Source organism: Lactuca sativa, chromosome 8, assembly GCF_002870075.4.
Source record: "Lactuca sativa cultivar Salinas chromosome 8, Lsat_Salinas_v11, whole genome shotgun sequence".
Classification (NCBI taxonomy): Eukaryota; Viridiplantae; Streptophyta; class Magnoliopsida; order Asterales; family Asteraceae; genus Lactuca; species Lactuca sativa.
Window position 1 is genome coordinate 27,520,024 of NC_056630.2, and position 20,369 is coordinate 27,540,392.

Here is a 20,369-nt window from a genome sequence, read left to right on the forward strand (position 1 = left end):
TTGAAACCGAGATGTGTGAGTTGTATCTTGCGAATCGGTTGCACATTGATAATATGTAAACGCACTAGTAACTTGGTGTTATAAAACATATTGTTGTGTGTGATTCGGTGCGTGAGTGCAAGCGAGCATTGTATCAAAGTTTATCCGTTCCTTTTATTCAAAGTAGAATAAAAGCGATATCTTTGGGCCCCTCGATGGTTTAGTGATGACAAACGTAAATGCTCGGCCGGGCTAGGGCTAATTTGATTTGTTCAATTAGTCAGTCGTCATAAATCGGAAATCGAGACATAGTACAAAGAGAATGATTTGAAATCATATCTCATATGATATCTAGAATGGAGGAATATATGATCCCTTATCTAAGGACACGCGTATCTGATAGGATCAGAGTTGACAGCGGCTTTGGAAAGCTACGATTGCAGATCGGGATCCGAAGTCATACGCAGAATAGTTGTTAGACTTATCCAAGTGGGAGACTATTGGATTAGTGTCTAAGTCCATAACTATTTTGGTATGTACTTGACCTGATGGTGCATGGTCCTTTTGGGTTGCCTTCACCAAAGCAACTTGATAGGATGAATTATGGAGAGAAAGGATTAAATATGATTTATTAATATATTATGAGAATAATATATTAAAGGAGAAATCATATTGTTTAATTAATATTAGTCAATAATTAATTGGTAATTAGTTTTGTGACTAAAAGAGATTAATTAAACTTAAGGGACTGGAATTGTAATTATAAGATAATTGCAATTAGGGCCATGGATTGCCTTTTATTATAAGGTGGACGAATCCTAATGGGGAAGCCCATATGAAGTCGTCCAAGGCTTTAAGAAAAGGGCTCCATGGGTTGCTTAGTGCTTAAGCAACCAAATTAGGGTTTCCTTGTTAGATAACCCTAATAGCCTTACTATATAATGACCCCTTATGCCTCAAAAACGTGAAAAAAGCAACCTTCTAGGGTTTCACACGTTTTTGGGCAGCCTCTAACCTCTCTCATATTCATCCTCTTGCTTATGGTGCTTGTGAACCATTAGAGGAGTGACACTTGTGACTCTAAGCCTTCCAAAGTCAATTCAAGGAGGAATTGGGATTGTTATTGCTACAGAACAATCAAGGTAACATTATAAACTTATTCTAATATCTAATATGATTACTTGTATGCTAGAATTAGGGTTTATAGTCTTGGATTCAAAGCATGTACAATAGAGAAACCTAGATCCAAGCATTAGGGTTTGTATGAGCACATAGGATGTCTTATGCCCAAAACCCATCAGTACTTTGGGGGAACTCACTAAGCTTTCGGGCTTACAGTTTTGGTTTATTGTTTCAGGTGCTTTAGGAGATCGTGACAAGGCGAAGGCGTGATCGTACCGCTCCTCATGTTTTATGATATATGTGATATGGTTTTGGGGGATACTCTGATGTTTAAACTATTTTGAAAACAAGATGTATGAACTTAATGGTTTTTGAATAAAATAAAATGTTTTAAATTGGTTGAAATTCTCTGTCGTTACATGTGCTTTTGATTAATTACTTTCACTCTTTTCATCTCTTTATCATAAATGATAAATTTATCGTTTTTTATGAACAAAACGACGGAATCATGTCGATAAAACGATAATTAATTGTCATAGGTGTTTTTCTTTTAATTATCAGGCAAGTATCATGTAGATCTTATAGTCGGATATGGAGTTGTTCGCGTGATTGTACCCCGGGTAGCGGGTGTTCATACGTTGTTGCACAGTTCGGACCTGCCCTCATCCTCACTTCGATCATCGGTGTTCTCCTCTGATGGTGGACTAGGTTTTTTTTTGGGAAAGATTCTTCTAAACTCGTCAAACAGGTTTCTTCCTTCTGCTTCTTATTTTGACTGATTTACTATAAACTAATGAAGTTTAATTTGATTTGATTTCAATATATAGAATGAATGTTTGGGTTGATTGTTTGACAGAAATCAAAGAAATTTTGGATGTGTTTAGGTTTATTGTCTAATTCTTTCAAGGTGTAATATTTTTGTTGAATTGGGAATTTGTTCCGATTGTCTAATTTTTACAGGAAATTAAAAGTTGTTTTGATGCACACCAAGCGCTCGCTAAAATGCTTCAATTGAATGGTATTTCTTCGTTATAGTATTCTATCAGAAAAAAAACGTTTTTTATAATAATCATGAACATATTCTGTTAGAATGCCCCGAATTAATATAATCATTGGTAAATGAATTTCAATTCTATCAGAATGGAATCACGAATTCCAATTATGTTGGAATGGAATATGGATATTTTCTCATTAATTTATTCATTGGATTTGTTTCCACAGAAGCTGATGCTTGAAGAACGGGCCATGAAATTTGAACGACGCCTCTTAGCAACATTATTCTTTTAGAATGAATTAGTGTATTTGTTAGATTTTCATGTTTTTTTTCCCGATTTGCAAGTTTTTTAGTTTTATTCTTTAACAATAAATGTAATTTTTAGCAATTGTTACATGTATTCTATAAGAATTAATGTAATTTTTGTTTTAATTCTTCAATTGCTGGTTCGAGAATTTGTTATTCTACAAGAATTTTTTAAAGTTATGATCAAGAAATACGTTTAAGAATATTTTTATTATTTTATGGTTCTAGAATATTTTTATTTTTGAACATACTCAAACATATTCTCTCAGAATATCCGAATTAAAAATCTTAAATCGGATTTTTAAAATTAATAGAATCTATGATCCCTTAAAATATGTAAATTTCCTTTATTAAATCTATATTAATTGACTAAAATACCATTCTAGTTAAATTAGATGGTATTTTTCAATTATATTTAATTCAATAATATATATTAATCACTTTCTTAAAATAAGTAAAATGATTGGCCTACATTTATACATACAATAACACAATAATTACTTTGAATATAATAACCTAAGCGTATATATATATATATATATATATATATATATATATATATATATATATATATATATATATATATATATATATATATGAGGTTCAATAGAAAACCATTATTAACAAGGAACCAATCGTGAACATAAAATATTATGATGATCAATGCCCAAGAGAAGGACTGTAGATTTATATATTGGACACGAATGCACCTTATACCAAAAAAACTCACTTCGTTTTTTCGTTTATTTTTTTAGGTCATGTTTTTTATCGAAAATATACTAAAATTCATAATTTTTATCATCTTTCTATAGATATCCATATTGATATATAAAAACTAAAATTAAAAAAAAAAAAAAAAAAAAAAAAACAAAACTCACTTGCTTTTGTTGTTTTTTTTTTCCAATATTTAGGTTTATTTTTTTTATCCAAGAAAAAAAAAACTAAATATATAAAAATGCTCAACTTTTTGTCTTCTATAAATAAACATCAATATTGATATATAAAAAATCAATTTGATTTGACCAGATTCACAATGAATTTGAAATGTAAATATTTCAGTTCTTAGTATGCACAATGTGAATTTAACATACTATTGTAGTTGGAAGGTGTAGAATGTAGAACATTTGTTATTCATAAATAAGAGAAAAATGTTCAATGTAGTAGTTCTACAACTACATTCCATGTAAATGAAATTCAAAGTTTTACATTTGCCCTCATGAAGCGGCATGGAGACTTCTAAATTTTCATGCCTTCTAAATTTTTGAATACGTCATCCAGCTGTTCAAGTACTAATTGTTCATATAGAGAACATGTAGAATGCAATTTTCAAAGAAAATAATTGTTTAGATTCAGTTGTCGGAGATCTAAGTTTTGGAAAAAAACACCAATTATGTGTAGGTTTGCTAATAGTTGAAGAGAATCTAATGGGTTGGACTTAGCGTATAGTTACTCATGTGCTAAGCAGTTATCGCGGTCGAAATTTCAATAGCGGTCACATGCCGCTATTTGAAATCACGGTTATCGCGGTGGTATAGTAGTGATATAGCGGTTTTTTAATATTATGTATAATTTATATTATATATTTATACATAATTTATATATTAGATTATTAATACTATAAAGAATTAATATCATAAAAAATCATATAAAACATAACATAATCCATATAAAATATTCTAATATAGTAATATGGAAACTAAAAAGTGTCAAAATATCATCGTAACTCAAGTCATTCGTGGTTCCTAAGTACTGAAACAGATGAGAAATGGAAGTTGTCATTTTTTGCTTTGTAGTTTGTAATTAACTATATTTATTTTTTGGACTTATTAAGACAAAAAGTGTAGTGGACTAGTTAAAAAAATAAAGATTTAATATCGAAATAATACATAATCGTTTTTTTCTTTGTCAAAGTAACCAAATATGTACGAAATTGTAAAAGCGGGTGTAGCATCGCTATAGCGCTGATGAGGTTCGTGGTAAATAGCGTCGCTAATAGCGACACCGCTATTCGTAAACGCTATTTCAAAATAGCGGTTTAGTAACACCGCAAAACGCTATAGTGCTGCTATAGCACCGCTATAGCGCGCTATTGATAGCATAGCTCATGTGTATGTAAATCCGTCTATTAAAAAAAAACTTTTTAATCGAGGATGCTACTAAATAAACACCATTAACACCTCTTTTTTAAGTTGATTCTGTTGGAATCCTAAGTCGATGAGGACTTGGAGACCAAGCAATCTAATTTATGGAAAGTTTATTTTATGGCAAGTTGGTCATAAGTTTCCTAGTCTAATACAAGTTGGTATGTTAGGCTATATATACATGTTCATAATTGAGTTTATGATTATGAGAACAGATTGTAAAAACATTGGTTTTGAGTGATTTTCCAATTAATCAAAGAGTTATTTTGGTTATTTGTTTTGCATTCTTGTTTTCAAAACTTTAATTGGTATCAGAGCTTGAGTCAAGAAGCTGTGAGATCAAATTCCTTACCTGTTGACAACATGACAGATACAGGGGGAGAAGGAGAAGCTCCGGTAAGGGTAAAGGAGGTTGGTACAACCTCAGTCTCCTGTCCGATGCTTACATCCACAAATTACACCGTATGGGCAATGCGTATGAAAGTCGTCCTGCGAATCCACAAAGCCTGGACTGTGATTGATCCAGGAACCGAGGACAATGAAGAGAAAGACTGTCTCGCTGTGGGTCTACTGTACCAAGCCCTACCAGAAAACCTCATAATGCAAATCGGAGAACAGGATTCGGCCAAGAAGCTATGGGAAGCGATTAGAACACGAAATATGGGTGCTGATAGAGTTAAAGAAGCCAGATTACAAACCTTAATGTCGGAATTCGATCGATTAAAGATGCTGGAATCAGAGACAATCGACAGCTTTGCCGGAAAGCTGTCCGGAATCGCATCAAAATCAGCGACGCTGGGAGAATCGATTGAGGAATCGAAGTTAGTCAAGAAATTTCTGAAATCGGTGCCAAGGAACTTCATCCATATTGTCGCTTCCTTGGAACAAGTACTTGACCTGAAGACAATCGGGTTCGAGGATATTGTGGGAAGACTTAAGGCATACGATGAGAGAATTAGGGAGGACGAGACCGGCAGTGAAGGTCAGACGAGGGCCCTGTTCGTCGACCATAGTGGAAACTCGAATCGGAAGAATATAGCGTCGAAGGGCAAATGGAAAGGGGCTGGAGGATCGGGTGGGTACAATCAGCATGAAGGATCCGGGTCTGGGTCTGCTGGATCACAAAACTCAAATGGGCCAAAATTCAAAAAAACCCCACACGGAATTAACCAAAATAAAACAACACAAGCCCAAAGAGGAAAGCCCAATTCTAATTTTGAAACGAACCGCAAACCTAAAAAGGACCGCTCCAATATTATTTGTTACCGGTGCGATAAACCGGGCCATTTTGCGTCTCAATGCCCGGACCGAATCAAAAAATTACAAGAAAGTAATTTTGTTGAATATGACGATACCGACGAGGCCGTATTTTTACACGAGACCGTGTTTTTGAATGAAGAGAAGGTGATACCGTCTTGATACGATCCACAAGAAAACGATGTGTGGTATTTGGATAATGGGGCGAGCAATCACATGACGGGGAACCGGTCATTTTTCTCCGAGCTTGACGAAAGCATAACCGGGAGGGTTAAATTTGGAGATAATTCGTGTGTAAAAATCAAGGGAAAAGGTGCTATACTTTTCCAAGGCAAGAAAGGTCAACAAAGGCTGATGACGGAGATTTACTACATACCGGATCTCAAGAACAACATTATAAGTCTCGGACAAGCAACTGAAGCCGGGTGTGATATTCGAATGAAAGACAACTTTTTAACCATGCACGATGCCGATAATTGCTTATTAATGAAAGTACAAAGAACTTCAAACCGCCTTTATAAAATAAAATTACAAATTGGAGTTCCTATTTGCCTACATTCAAGACTAAGTGAAGATGCGTGGCGATGGCATGCAAGACTTGGGCACATCAATTTCGAGTCAATGAAAAAGATGTCCAAAAAGGGTTTAGTCAAAGGGTTACCGAAATTAGATCATGAGAATCAATTATGTGAATCATGCTTAGTCGGCAAGCAAACGAGAAAGTCCTTCCCAACCATGACGACATACAAAGCGAAACAACCATTGGAGCTTGTTCACGGAGATTTATGCGGTCCGATCACGCCGGCAACCAAGGGTCAAAATAGGTACATTTTTACACTAATTGATGATTTTTCACGATTTATGTGGATTTATCTCATAAAAGAAAAGAGTGAGGCGTTTACACACTTCAAAAAATTCAAAGCTTTGGTGGAAAATGAAATTGGAAAGCCTTTGAAAGTGTTTAGAAGTGATCGAGGAGGTGAGTTTACCTCTCTCGAGTTTAATTCTTTTTGTGAGCAAAACGGAGTTAAACGCAATCTCACCGCCCCATACTCTCCACAACAAAACGGAATTGTGGAACGAAGAAACCGAACTCTTATGGACATGACACGAAGTATAATGAAGGCAATGCATGTTCCAAACTACTTATGGGGAGAAGCGGTAAATCACTCAACAAATCTAATCAATCGAGTTTACACAAGAGTCCTTGGTGATACAACTCCATACGAAAAGTTGTATAAAAGAAAACCGAATTTAGAAAATGTTCGTATATTTGGGTGTCTAGCACATGCAAAAGTTGAACCGGTTAATCAAAAGAAGTTGGATGCAAGATCAAGACCACTAGTACATGTTGGTTCCGAATCGGGTACGAAAGCTTACCGGTTATTTAACCCGGTAACACAAAAAATAATCGTGAGTCGAGATGTTATTTTTGATGAAACCAAAGGGTGGGATTGGATTAAAGAAGCAGGAATCAACAATGAAGAACCGGGTTCATTCATAATACCATGGGACTATCCAAGAGAAGATGTGAACAACAACCAAGGAAACGATGTAAACAATGATCCAATTGAATCGGATCAAGAGATTGGAGACGGAGCGGATGTACAAGATAATCAACAATCAAGTCCGGTAAATAATAATGTTCAACAAGGAGCTACAAGTCAAAGACCCTCGAGAGCAAGAGTACCTCCAAGACGATTTCAAGATTATGAGCTTGATCTTGACAATCTCGAAGAACTCCTTCTAACAACCAATGACGAGCCGGTATCGGTTGAAGAAGCGAAGAAAGAACCAGAATGGGTCAAGGCCATGGATGCGGAAATCAAGTCAATAAACAAAAATAATACTTGGACTCTTATGAACAAACCTATGGGGGTGAAGCCAATTGGACTCAAGTGGGTGTTCAAATTAAAGAAAAATGCAGATGGCACCATTAATAAATACAAGGCAAGGTTGGTTGCTAAAGGTTACGTGCAACAACCCGGTATTGATTTTCAGGAAGTGTTTGCCCCGGTAGCTCGAATTGAAACTATTCGATTTCTTATAGCCTTAGCAGCTACTCATGGGTGGGAGCTTCACCACTTAGATGTAAAAACAACATTCTTACATGGAGAATTAAAAGAAACTGTTTATGTGTCACAACCGGAAGGCTATATAAAGAAGGGCAACGAGCATAAAGTATATCGCCTTACAAAAGCACTATATGGTCTAAGACAAGCACCTCGAGCATGGAACACGAAGCTTGATGGGATTTTGAAGAATATGAAATTTCAAAAGTGCATGAAAGAACCATCGGTGTACCGGAAATGTGAAGGATCTAACTTGCTAATTTTAGCAATTTATGTTGATGACTTATTTGTCACAGGTACAAACTTGAGCATGATCAAGAGGTTCAAATTAGAAATGTCCAAGAACTTTGAGATGTCGGATCTTGGAAGATTAACTTATTACCTTGGCATTGAAGTTAAGCAAGAAGAATCGGGGATTACTATAAACCAAGAAGCATATGCTCAACGCATTTTAAAAGAAGCCGGTTTACATGATTGCAATCCGACCCACATACCGATGGAACCGGGAAATAAATTGTCGAAGGCCGAAGATGAACCCGAAATCGACCCAACACAATATCGAAAGGTGGTAGGATGTCTTAGATACCTCTTGCAAACAAGACCCGATATGACATATGCGGTTGGAGTTGTTAGCCGATATATGCAAAGTCCAAGAGAATCACATGGTGGTGCAATCAAACACATTCTAAGGTACTTACGAGGAACAACGGGATACGGAATCAAGTACGAGAGAATGGGACAAAAGCGGCTTATTGGTTATAGTGATAGTAGTCACAATGTTGACCCGGATGACGGAAGAAGCACAACCGGTCACATTTTCTACTATGGGTCATCACCAATTACATGGTGTTCACAAAAGCAAGACACCGTTGCTTTATCATCTTGTGAGGCTGAGTTCATGGCAGCCATAGCGAGTGCATGTCAAGCAATATGGCTTCAAGATTTGCTTGGGGAAATAATGAACAAAGCACAAGAGAAAGTTATTCTTAGAGTTGATAACAAGTCGGCTATCGAACTAACTAAGAATCCCGTTTTTCATGGAAGGAGTAAACACATTCACACGAGGTTTCACTTCATTCGTAATTGTGTCGAAAGGGAACAAGTGGAGGTGGAATACATTCCCGGTGGAGAACAAAGGGCGGATATTCTTACGAAACCATTAGCTCGAACCAAGTTCAAGGAAATGCGGAGCTTGATCGGGGTTAAAGAATTCTCTAGAAGGACTTAGAGATTCGGGGGTGATTGTTGGAATCCTAAGTTGATGAGGACTTGGAGACCAAGCAATCTAATTTATGGAAAGTTTAGTTTATGGCAAGTTGGTCATAAGTTTCCTAGTCTAATACAAGTTGGTATGTTAGGCTATATATACATGTTCATAATTGAGTTTATGATTATGAGAACAGATTGTAAAAACATTGGTTTTGAGTGATTTTCCAATTAATCAAAGAGTTATTTTGGTTATTTGTTTTGCATTCTTGTTTTCAAAACTTTAGATTCTTTTCTACCAAAAAAAACCATCCTATTTTTTACCTCTCAGATCTTGAATAACATTGAAAAGTGAAATCATTGTAAATGTGAATAGTTTTTTCCTTAAATGTGATAATATTTTAAGTTAACTTAATATTTTTTGTTTACATCAGAACCTCACTATACATTAGAGTTCAATTATCCAAAAAGACATCCATTACTGTCAACATTAACCATCACAACTGATGGACACAATCACCACCGGCAGCAACAATCCTCGCCGTTGAAATCAAATTGCCGAAAATTACCATGAGAGAGAGAGAGAGAGACCGTCGACTTCAACCATCCACATGGCGTATACTATCACCGCCGTTGGAAACCTACACCCGGTAACCACCAGAGGAAAACAAAAACCATAAATAGAGAGAGAGAGAGAGAGAGAGAGAGAGAGAGAGAGAGAACGCGAAACCAAATGCCGACGAGTGGCTTGAGTTGCATGGTGATGTTGGTGTTCCGACACTCTGATGACAGTGGTGGCGTTGGTTCGATGACGTTGGTGTTCCAACAGATAGTGACGAAGTTGGCCCGGTGACGTTAGTTTTCCAACAGTCTAATGACAATGGCGGACTGATGACCACGATGGTCTGATAGTTGAGGTGGTATTTGATGGTGATGTGATGCTCTCTCTCGAGAGAAAAGATAGAAAAATATAGTTTTTAAACTTTGCTAGGGTTTTAAGGGTTAAAAGAAAAAATGGGTTGGGTTTCAAGTAATTTTCAATTGCTTTTATTAAATAATAGTATAGAATTATAGATATTTATTAATATATATTAAGTGAAAGTAAATGAATAATTAAAATATATTAAGTAAAAGTAAATGAAGTAATTATTAAAAGGTATTTTTAATTATTAGTATAATAATTAAAATATATTAAGTAAAAGTAAATGAAGTAAAGGGTGTGTTTTTGATAAATTTGGGACCCCTTAATCTAAAGGTACTGCAATTAATATCTGATTGCAAAAGACACATTTCTCCAATAAACATTTCAACATTTACAGCCACAAGCTATCTGCAACAATTACTCATCCTACATTTTATTTGTGGCTACCAAAGGTCCTTTCAATTGAAGCATTAAATTCTTAACAAACCTATCGCTGAATGAGTTGATATCTCATACTTCTAAATTCTAATTGGATCCGTTTTGGGGGATTAACAACTTTTAAAACTGGTTTTCATTCTAATATGCTTGATTTCGTAATTTTTTTTCCAAGAATTTCAGAAGATGGGGTAACATGTCATCACACGAAAGATTATTAAAAGGTTGATGATAACTAAATGATAGAAATTAGAATCATTTGTAATATAATTTCATGTATATTAAATATGATAAGATACGAGTTGAGTTGATGCCTCCATCTATGCACATGTTTTGTAAACAAAATGTTAGACGATTATAATAAATACATATTGTAACAAACATGTAATAGACTATTTCTCAAAAATCCATTAAAAAAAAAACTATGACAACTGCCTAAATCAGTTCAATTAACAACTATTCTTCAATTACCATTTCCCAAATGTATATATATAAGAAGCCTACTCCTTTATCAGAAAGATTTTCAAGAGTATACAACAATAGCAAAGGAATTAACTTAGATAGAGTGCACGAAAAGATGAGATTTGTGGCTGAATATTGTGTGTTCTTTCGGCTGTCATTTGATTGAAAAGAAAAAGAAGCATTTATATCATAAAATGGAAGATAAAAAGTACGAATTTTTGTCCCTACTTGTTAGATCTCACTGTGTTGAAATTGAACTTGAACCCAATCGATTCAATGCATCTTGAGCCGGAGTACACTTGGGGTCAACCTTGAGTGCACCTTCATACGCCTCCACCGCTTCCTCCTTCATTTCTTTCTTCTCATAACACTCTCCCAACAACCGAAACGCCGTCGCTTTATCCCCTTTCAACTTCACTGATTGCTGCAGATCATCAATCGCTGAGTCAACTAGCCCTCTCTTACTACCCTTAATTTTGATCTCTGCCCTCTTCAACAACGCATCTCCTCTCTCTTCGCTGCTCAACGACTTCGACGTCAATGGCGACAGCGCGACATCCAGCGCTTCCAAAGCCGATGTGCCAAAACCTTGCACATCGAGAGCTAGGGCTTTGAGTATGTGTGACGCGGCGTCCTTTGGATCGAGAGCGATGGATTTGTCAGCTTCTTCGGCGGCGGTTTTGGCTAGTTTAACGGCGGACGATCGGTCTTTGGTAGATCTGGATTTAGCCAATAGCTGAGCGCCGATGATGAAGTGACGCTTGGCGGAGTAGCTGGATCGGTTTCTGTAACGGAATTTGGTGAAGAGATTTTGAGGGATCTTTTGCATCCATAGGAACATGAAGAGGGTGATGAGAATTAGAGCAACTTGCATCACTATATCGATTATCATTTTGAGTGAATTATCTTGTAATTCGTTCGGATCTTGATATGGATGAATGTGAGTTCAGGTTGTGGAGAAAAGTAGTCGATTTGATCGAGACCAGTGTTGAGGTCGTTGGGGGTATATAGTAATAAAGGTTATTTGGCTTTATAGGAGAGGTTTTAGCAGATTTTCAAAGAAAGTTCCTGAGGACTTTAAGATATTTTCAAAGAAAAGAAAGTTTCTCTTCTAGATATTTTGAATTTTAGTTGAAAAATGAGTTTTTAAAATATTATTTTAAGGTACGAGTGTACTTTTTTGCTTTGAAAAAAAAATCTAAAAAAATAGAAAATAGTTTTGTGAGTTTTTTATGTTGATTTTACGTAACTTAAAATTTTTAAACTTTTTTTTTGGTAAATATTTTAACAAAAATACAAATCACAACTTTCAAATATATATCAACTTCGAAATAACAACTTTCAACTACGGACTATCAGTTAGTTTTGAATCATCTACTAAATAAATTTGCAAATTTGGGCGTGGACAAAAATTATGGCAAAAAACTATAGACATGTTTCATTTACCAAAAATATATTTAATAAGATAGGACCACACTTATCCAACCCAACTCATCCCAACCATATTCATTTCTTTTTCTCTAAAGTTCCAACAATAAGCATCCAACACGAGGTAAAATCAAAACAAAAACAACCATGAGTAAAATTTTGAGATTGGTGAAAGAACTAAACCTTTCTTCATCTCTATATCTAGCCCTGTCTCTTAAAGACTATGCACTACCACATTTTGATCCCCACCTAACACCAACCCATACACGCCCAATGCTTATACCACACCCTCTCTCTATACTCCATCTCTTTGCGTTTTCCACTTGTATTGCATAAATGTCTACAAAATTTATTAATATTACGATAAGATCGACAGTTAATAGACCGTTGTTAGTTATATTATTGATTAGGAAAAAAAACCTTCAATTACGGTGATCAGAACCACGAACCACGAACGATAGAAGCCACCTTCCAACGGATTAGCGGCTAATTGGCAATAAGTTAGGGATGAATTGACGACAGATTAACAACAGATTTCCAATGAGAATATCCGTTTATATAAAAAATCGACCCCCTTGATGACATGTGTCATATGCAGTTACACACCTCACACTTCCTCAGGACTGACCATTTAAAACGGTGAAAGATGAGCATTTCTTAGATGAAAAGAAAAGGGAGAGAAAATGGGGTGATGTTGAGGAGACATACAAAAAATAAGAGGTGTGATACAACACACTATAACTCTAGAAGAAAACATCATTTTAAGGACTTATAATTGTAATAAACTTTATTATATGTATATATTTAGTCATTTATGTTTTTGACATATATGATCATTAAACTTATATTTTTTGGTATACATCATGATTAATTTTTTTTTTTTCACATATTAGTGGTTATATGTGTATGAAAAAGTATAAATGAATAAATATATACGAAAAAAATGTATAATTTTCATGTGTACGAAAATAGCTTACATGACTTTAAGATAAAACTTATTGCATTTATAAATCATTAATCCAAACAAATACCTCAAAAAGCATATTTTGAAAACTGGTTCGTATCGACCCGTTGGGACCGATGAGTACTCCAGTTCGGTCGGTCACAAAACCGTTTGAAATTGAATAAGTCTAAACCGAGTAGTTTAGTAAAAATCAGACCAGTTGAACAAGTTAGAAACCAGATTTTGAAAAGCAAAATACAACAGTGCCACTTCTCCGATCCTCCATTCCACCGGCAAACTCCTAACAGGGTTGGTTTGTTGATTTTCGGCCTTGTGCAAAAACTACAAAATAAGCTCTTAATTTGTTTGCTTATAACCAAAATTCACTAATACTACTATAATATTTATAGTAATGATCAAATAAAAATACGATAATGAAATAGATAGGCCATGGGCAGCCGCACACCCGCTTAGGGTCGGGCCTGTCTCCTACACCGCCCACATCTGTCATTGCTACATAATGAGCAACGGGGCTTCTCGTGCTCCTCTTAACTGTGGTGATAAAGCTAAACTAATAAGGAGAGATGTGGAGGAGAACCTATGGAAATGAATGTTTATTCTCACTTTTGAGACTTTGGGAAATATCAAGAATAGATGCAGATAACCTCGTAACCCAAATTTTCAAAATTGGGCTTTTTTTTACTTATTCCTAAGATTTGTGGCCCATGTCAAAAGTTTGCTGCGGTTCTAAAAAGAATTACATTATCTTTATTATTATTATTATTATTATTTTGGAAAATTAGCACAATGAAATATCGCAAAATGAATTCAGAATTTCAGATCTTAACCAATTCCAGTTATATATATTTATGTATTTTTTTCCCAATATGTATAGAACTAATTCACATCTCATCAACTTAAACACTATTTCAAAAAAACTCAAAAATATATCACGTTGACTATATCACTCCCGATTTTGACTCCGCCATCATCGAGTAACATCAAGTTTCTCTCCACCGGAGCTCGACATGTACCAGGCCGTTCTTCGAATCTATGAGATGAAACTTATTGTTTATCCGCCCATTGTACACTACATCAGCAAGGTTTATCACCACATGTCCTAGTGATTCCTGCACATCATTCAAATCGGTAGTTAAAAACTACGAAATTCATGAAATTAGTAAATTAAGAGCAGAAAACCTTTGCATAGAAACTCATTCGCGTTCTCTTGCTCATAATCTGGATGTGGATCTTGTCATGTATCGGAGGTTCTTCAAGCATAAACTGAAACTCTTCATTCCACTTCGGATCTCGAGTTTTTCTAATAATCTGTTATGAAAAGTTGAAGATCATTACTATCATTAGGGCAAAGAATGCGATTTCAACTTCAGAATTGGTATGAAAGAACTCTCAATTGACCTTTGTTTTCTTTGTTTCTCCTCTAAATATAATCACGGCGTATGGATTGTTGTGATGCTCTCCTTCAACATCTTCAGCCCCTTGCACAGTCACCAAAAGTACGCCGGCACCAATTGGGGTTTCGCCGCCGAACCCTGCACCATTCTCTTTCTTAGTCGGCGTATTGAGGGTCCCGGTTACTACTACATCACTATCCTCCCTGAATGGCGCATAAGTCACCTCCAACATAATCTGCCCTCTCTGTTGTTTCTTCAGTGGATCTGTTACGTTAGTGTTCTTCAATAGATCAAGGGTTAGTTCTTTTGTCTCGTTTGGTTGTAGTATCTTCAATGGCACCACTTGCATCCCCAACCTATCATGGCTCCCTACCTAAAGAACAAAGAACAGATATCATCACATTTCTAACAAAGAGTGCTTTGGTTGTATTTCTACCCAAGGGTGTTTTGGTCATTTTACCTTGTCCCAATCAAAGACATTAACTTGAAGGGTTTGAGCTTGAGGGTCCTTGACTACAAGCTTGAAGGTCTCATTCCACACTGGATTTAATGTCTTTTTCTTGATTGTTGTTTTTTTGGAAGGTAACATTTCTCCACTTAATTTAAGCTTTACATATGGATCGGAAAGTCCCAATATGTCCATCTTCATCAGCTTCGTTGCCCGTATCACTTTCACATGTAACACTCCAACAGGCTTTTTCACAGCACCACTGACCAGAAAATATTGTGAGAAATTTACCAATTTTCCCCCTTTGTTTGTCTTTCTTTAAAGGGTAGTTTAGGTATTTAACAAATGTTCAAAGATTAAAACGTTTGATTGACTTACAGAGAAGAATCAAGAATGGGTATTTGAAGAGTTTGTGGCCAAAGGTAGAGTTTTGCGACTTCTTTTTTAATAATATCCTGAAAAACCAGACAAAAGTTTGAGATTGTTTAATCTTGTAAGTTTTAATTAATTGGAAGAGAAATGGAGAAAATATAAACCTGAACTAGTGGATATAGGCCAGGGATAGACATAACATCTCCTCCTAGTACCTTCAGCCCAAAGTCCACATGTGGCTTTAAAAAAAAAGGATTAGAATTAGATACATATAAATAAATCCAATAAAACAAGGTGATAAAAGAACTGTAAGTATCAAATTATTAAGTCGCTATTTGGTTAAATGGAATGTAATGACTAATGACTAATGAATGGAATTAAAAAAAACCCCGTCGCCTAAGAAATTAAACGGTCTATTCCATTCCATCACGTGAAATGGAATGAACCATTCCGTTCCATTCTCCTGTGATTCCATCATACCAAACACTACCTAAACTGTACCTTCTCCAACAAAGATACAACGACATTAGCAAAGCATGGAAAAGCCGAGACAAGAGGCTTCAAAGTCACCCTTGGAACCGCAAACACTTGTAAATCCACCAACTAAAAACCAACCACAAATTCACAATCAGAATTCTATAACCAAAAGGGGCATAATTGTCATTTACCACATTGTCATACCTGAATCTTGATGCGCAAAAACGATATCTTCACAACTATGACTATATTCGGATTTCCAGCCCATTTAATCGCCGGTTCCATTACTAGTTGGTTCTCATTCGTCTCATAAACTTTAATACCTAGCACAACAAATAATATACGAGGGGCATAATCGTCATTTACCACATCATAAATTCACAATCAGATCAAGAATTTACCTTGAACTATAGGAGGAAGGGTCCCGAGGCTTAAGGTCTCAAAAGTAATTGCCTCTATAGGGCGATGCCCTTGCCCAACATAATCAGCCACTATTGGTTCTGTTGTTTGCCTTATCGCAGCACAAATTGCCTGAAATTTAACATTTTGGACACTTTTCTCCCCGAAAGAATAAAAAAATAAATAAAAACTTTATAGATTTTTTGTTTTCTTACAATGTACCTTGTCAAGATAAGGCCACATGTTCAAAAGAAATGTATTCAGCCAATCAACCTGTAAACAAGGCAAGTTAAAGAAACAAGAAACGATATACTGACAGAAATAGTCAAGGGTTATTGTCTGAATGTGGTTTGGACTCCTTATAGACAGTGGGTCCCACTATATACCTGATTTAAATCTCACATTATGCTTTGAGGTGTATTGATCAGCTCAGGGGTTGATAAAAGAATAAGTTAAAGAATCAAAAAGATAGTTTTTGAAATACTTACACGATCATAATCGGGATTCTTCAACCATAGAGGAATCTCGGGCACTAAATCTTGTAAACTAGTTGTATCAAGTTCAGAAATTGGCTTCACAATTGGATCCTGAAGTAGCAAAATCATTAAAAATGCATTATAATTAGTTAATTTGAACTTTATGTTGAATATATTAACCATAAGTCAAACCATGAAATTATGAAAAATATTAGGTTGGAAAAAAAAACAAAACAGCTAATAAGACGGTTTTTCAACAAGGAAAACAAGTGTTACTTGTTAGAAGCCTACAAGTTATCACAACACCAATAGTTACTAAATCAATAAATATTATATCAAAGATTAAAATAATGATTTAATGAGAATCACATAAAAGAACAGAAAGGATAAACAAAAGTTCAAAAGTAAATAAAGGTGACCACTTTACATAAAATAAAGCTTAAATACGTCCCAAAAAAGACCAGAGAATTTCAAAGAATCGTTAGCTTTTGTGTGCTTACATCAAAGATTATCAACAAAAAACCAAAAAAAAAAAAAAAAAAGCTAATTATCGGATAAATATACCATAATAGCATAAACCTAAAAAAGTATCAAATCAATAAAATTTAAAATTAAAGATTGTAAATTGATTAGCATATGAGCATTGAACAAAAATTCAAAGATTATCGAGAAAACCCCCAAAAGTGAAAACCTAGATAACAACTACTAATTTGTCACTATCTATCAATCACATCCACTGTAAGTTTCAAGAAAAAATCATGAAATAAGATTAAAAAAAAGGAATTACAGGTGAAAATTGAATTAACACAAATCTTTAAATCATTCATCGTTTGCTCTTTGCAGTTCTTCCATAATAAAATATTAATTAATTAATTAGTATTTAAATCATCGCAGCAACAATCAGGGAACAAGAAACTGCTATTAAAACTAGCACAAAATCAAATGTACCCATTTGATTAATTAAATGCATCAAAATTGAATCAAGAATCGGGACAAACTATTCAAAACGATGAACAACCCAAATGACACAAATTCAAACTTTTCTTGAAACATCCAACATTCAGTATTGACATGCAAGTAAGAAATTACAGAAATTAAAGATTACAGATTACCTCGAAGGGTTCGTTTTGGGGGTCGGAATAGATAAACAAGTAAAACCCAAGAACAAGACCAATAACAATCCCAATTCCGACACCAATGATTCCCAAGAAAATGCCAAGAAACCCCATTGATGATCGATTTCAGAAACAGAGCATGTGAATAAAAAAACAGAGTGCGTGGACTCTTAAGGAATAAGGAAGGAAGATTCTTTTATCGAAGCGGCGATAAAACCTGTGAAAGATTTATTACTCACAGACGCTAACGAAAGAGTTGGCTAAAATATAGATGAGCTATTATTTATGCTATTGGGAATTTGATTTACTTTGGGAAGTCTATATATGTACGCACATAGAGAAGTGTAGCCTCGGAAAACGATTTGTGTGTGTTTGTGTGTGTTTGTGGTGTGAAGAGGTGGGGGGACTGCTGCCTTCCAACTGTCAAAGCTTTTCTTCTACAAAACGGAAATCGAACATTTAACTTGTTAGCATGATGGCATTTGGTCAAATGGCTGACTTCATGTGAGAATGTAAGTTACACCATTAGACCCTGAAGTTTACAATAATGACAAATATTTGATATTTCCTTCTCCCAACCAATAAGTTAAGGGTTCAAGTCTTACGTGTTGATACAAAATATAGAATTAGAAGTAGATTAAGGGGTGTATGAAAAATATTATTATCATGCTAAGACTGATTTAGGGTCAAAATTGTTCCTTGGGTTAATTAGGATTCGACAAAATTGTTCCAAGAACAAAAAAAATGTAAAACTGTATTTTTGGTTGTATAACTATACAAACATACATTTGCCATGTAGTGCAATTCAAACGAGGGATTATGCGGAACAAAAATAAGAGCAATGAGTTAACCAACCAATAATCTTTAAAAGTCAGTTGGCCAAGAATTTGAACTCATTTGAGGATCAACCCAATTGACTCACTAATCGACGAGCAATTGATCCTACAAAAATGATAAATGATGTAAACGGTTTCCTTAAACTACTTCAAGTTAAGTAGATTAGAGGGGTGGGGTGGGGGGTGTTTGTCATTTTAAAAGAAAAAATTATTTAGACTTTTGCATACTTCTATAGACATGTTCAGTTATTCTTAATAAAAGGTTGGTGGTGAGTTCTGAATGACATCTCCATTTTTGTAGGTAATCTCAACCCTATAACTAAAATTTTGTTATAAAGAATGATAGCTAGGTCAATGATGATGCTCCTTTTTCTCTTTTTGATTTGAGTTTGAATGTATTTTGAGTAAAACACACACACACATATATATATATATATATATATATATATATATATATATATATATATATATATATATATATATATATATATATATATATATGCATTTTATTGTGTATAGAAGTTTTTTGCTTTTGTTGTGTAATATTTGATAATATTAGACTTGATGTTATGGATGAGATGGTACTAGCTAGGGTCAAAGAAGGTTAATTTGTAACTCAAACTTATGAAAAAAAAAAAAAAAAAAGGTAGTGGTGGATTCTTCCATTCTAAAAGATTAGGGTAGAATTGAATTGATACAAAACCTGAGGGAAATCGTTGCAACTTTTACCCATTAATATAAAGAATATCCCAAAAATATCTAGAAATACTATTTTCAAAACTCATAACTCCTTGTATATATCTAGAAAAAAATTAAAATTGGTATAAGATGGTAATTAATATGCAAAATTTCAATCCACACTCTTAATTGTTGCCTAAATATTAAAGGAATCATCAAAGCAATGTCAATTTTCGAATTTAATCATGTGAAAACTAATGCTTCAAATTTTGGCTAAATGACAACACCATATTGTATTATTATTATTATTTATGTGGTTCAACTTATAGGCAAGTGGACAACAAAATTTATGGTATGTGTTTATATTACAAGTATTTTTACAAATAAAGAGTTATATTTATCACTTAGTTATTATTTGTATTTTATATATATATATATATATATATATATATATATATATATATATATATATATATATATATATATATATATATATATATATATATATATATATATATATAATTTACTAGGAAACGTATAAGTTTGAGATTCAGTTTTAAAAAATCTCCAGAAAAACCTTAAACTTTTAAACCAATTTATAATGTAGTCATAAATTAAATTTCATTAACAAAAAAAAAAGGGAAAAAGGAAACCGGCTATTGTCATTTTGCATTAATAAATTTAATTTATGACTAAATCATAAACTGACGCAAAAATTTGAGATTTTTATATAGATTTTCCTTCAAATTAAGACCCCAAATCCCACAAATTTAAACAAACTCAATTGACCATCCTTTACTTTCAAATCGTTTCTTGTTTCATGGATTTGAAAGAAGTTGTTTTAAATCAATTGCATTATGTTCTTCTGTCCTAAATGTAACTTATG

General features: G+C 34.3%; 2 protein-coding genes across 2 annotated transcripts; both read right to left on the reverse strand.

The window, feature by feature from the left end:
* Positions 1-10,878: 10,878 nt before the first annotated feature.
* LOC111913222 (uncharacterized) lies at positions 10,879-11,937 on the reverse strand. Its single transcript, XM_023908941.3, has one exon. The coding sequence runs from the start codon at positions 11,786-11,788 to the stop codon at positions 11,135-11,137; it is 654 nt and encodes a 217-aa protein (XP_023764709.1). The 5' UTR covers positions 11,789-11,937; the 3' UTR covers positions 10,879-11,134.
* Positions 11,938-14,080: 2,143 nt separating this feature from the next.
* LOC111913221 (synaptotagmin-3) lies at positions 14,081-18,383 on the reverse strand. The gene is made up of 12 exons (XM_023908939.2): positions 17,967-18,383; positions 16,867-16,965; positions 16,601-16,651; positions 16,381-16,510; positions 16,184-16,302; positions 16,004-16,105; positions 15,667-15,741; positions 15,509-15,585; positions 15,143-15,392; positions 14,687-15,055; positions 14,468-14,596; positions 14,081-14,397 (listed from the first exon to the last, which is right to left on the reverse strand). The coding sequence occupies exons 1-12, from the start codon at positions 18,081-18,083 to the stop codon at positions 14,269-14,271; spliced, it is 1,647 nt and encodes a 548-aa protein (XP_023764707.1). The 5' UTR covers positions 18,084-18,383; the 3' UTR covers positions 14,081-14,268.
* Between the last annotated feature and the right edge of the window lie 1,986 nt (positions 18,384-20,369).

Bases quoted from the DNA above. Each gene is read 5' to 3' on its own strand.
- LOC111913222 (XM_023908941.3), bottom strand. From the start codon at position 11,788: ATGATAATCGATATAGTGATGCAAGTTGCTCTAATTCTCATCACCCTC.
- LOC111913221 (XM_023908939.2), bottom strand. From the start codon at position 18,083: ATGGGGTTTCTTGGCATTTTCTTGGGAATCATTGGTGTCGGAATTGGG. The intron at 15,393-15,508 runs GTAAGTCAATCA...TTTTCTGGTCAG, and splicing joins CCCATTCTTGATTCTTCTCT to TGGTGCTGTGAAAAAGCCTG. The intron at 15,056-15,142 runs GTAAAATGACCA...TTTGTTCTTTAG, and splicing joins ATGTCTTTGATTGGGACAAG to GTAGGGAGCCATGATAGGTT.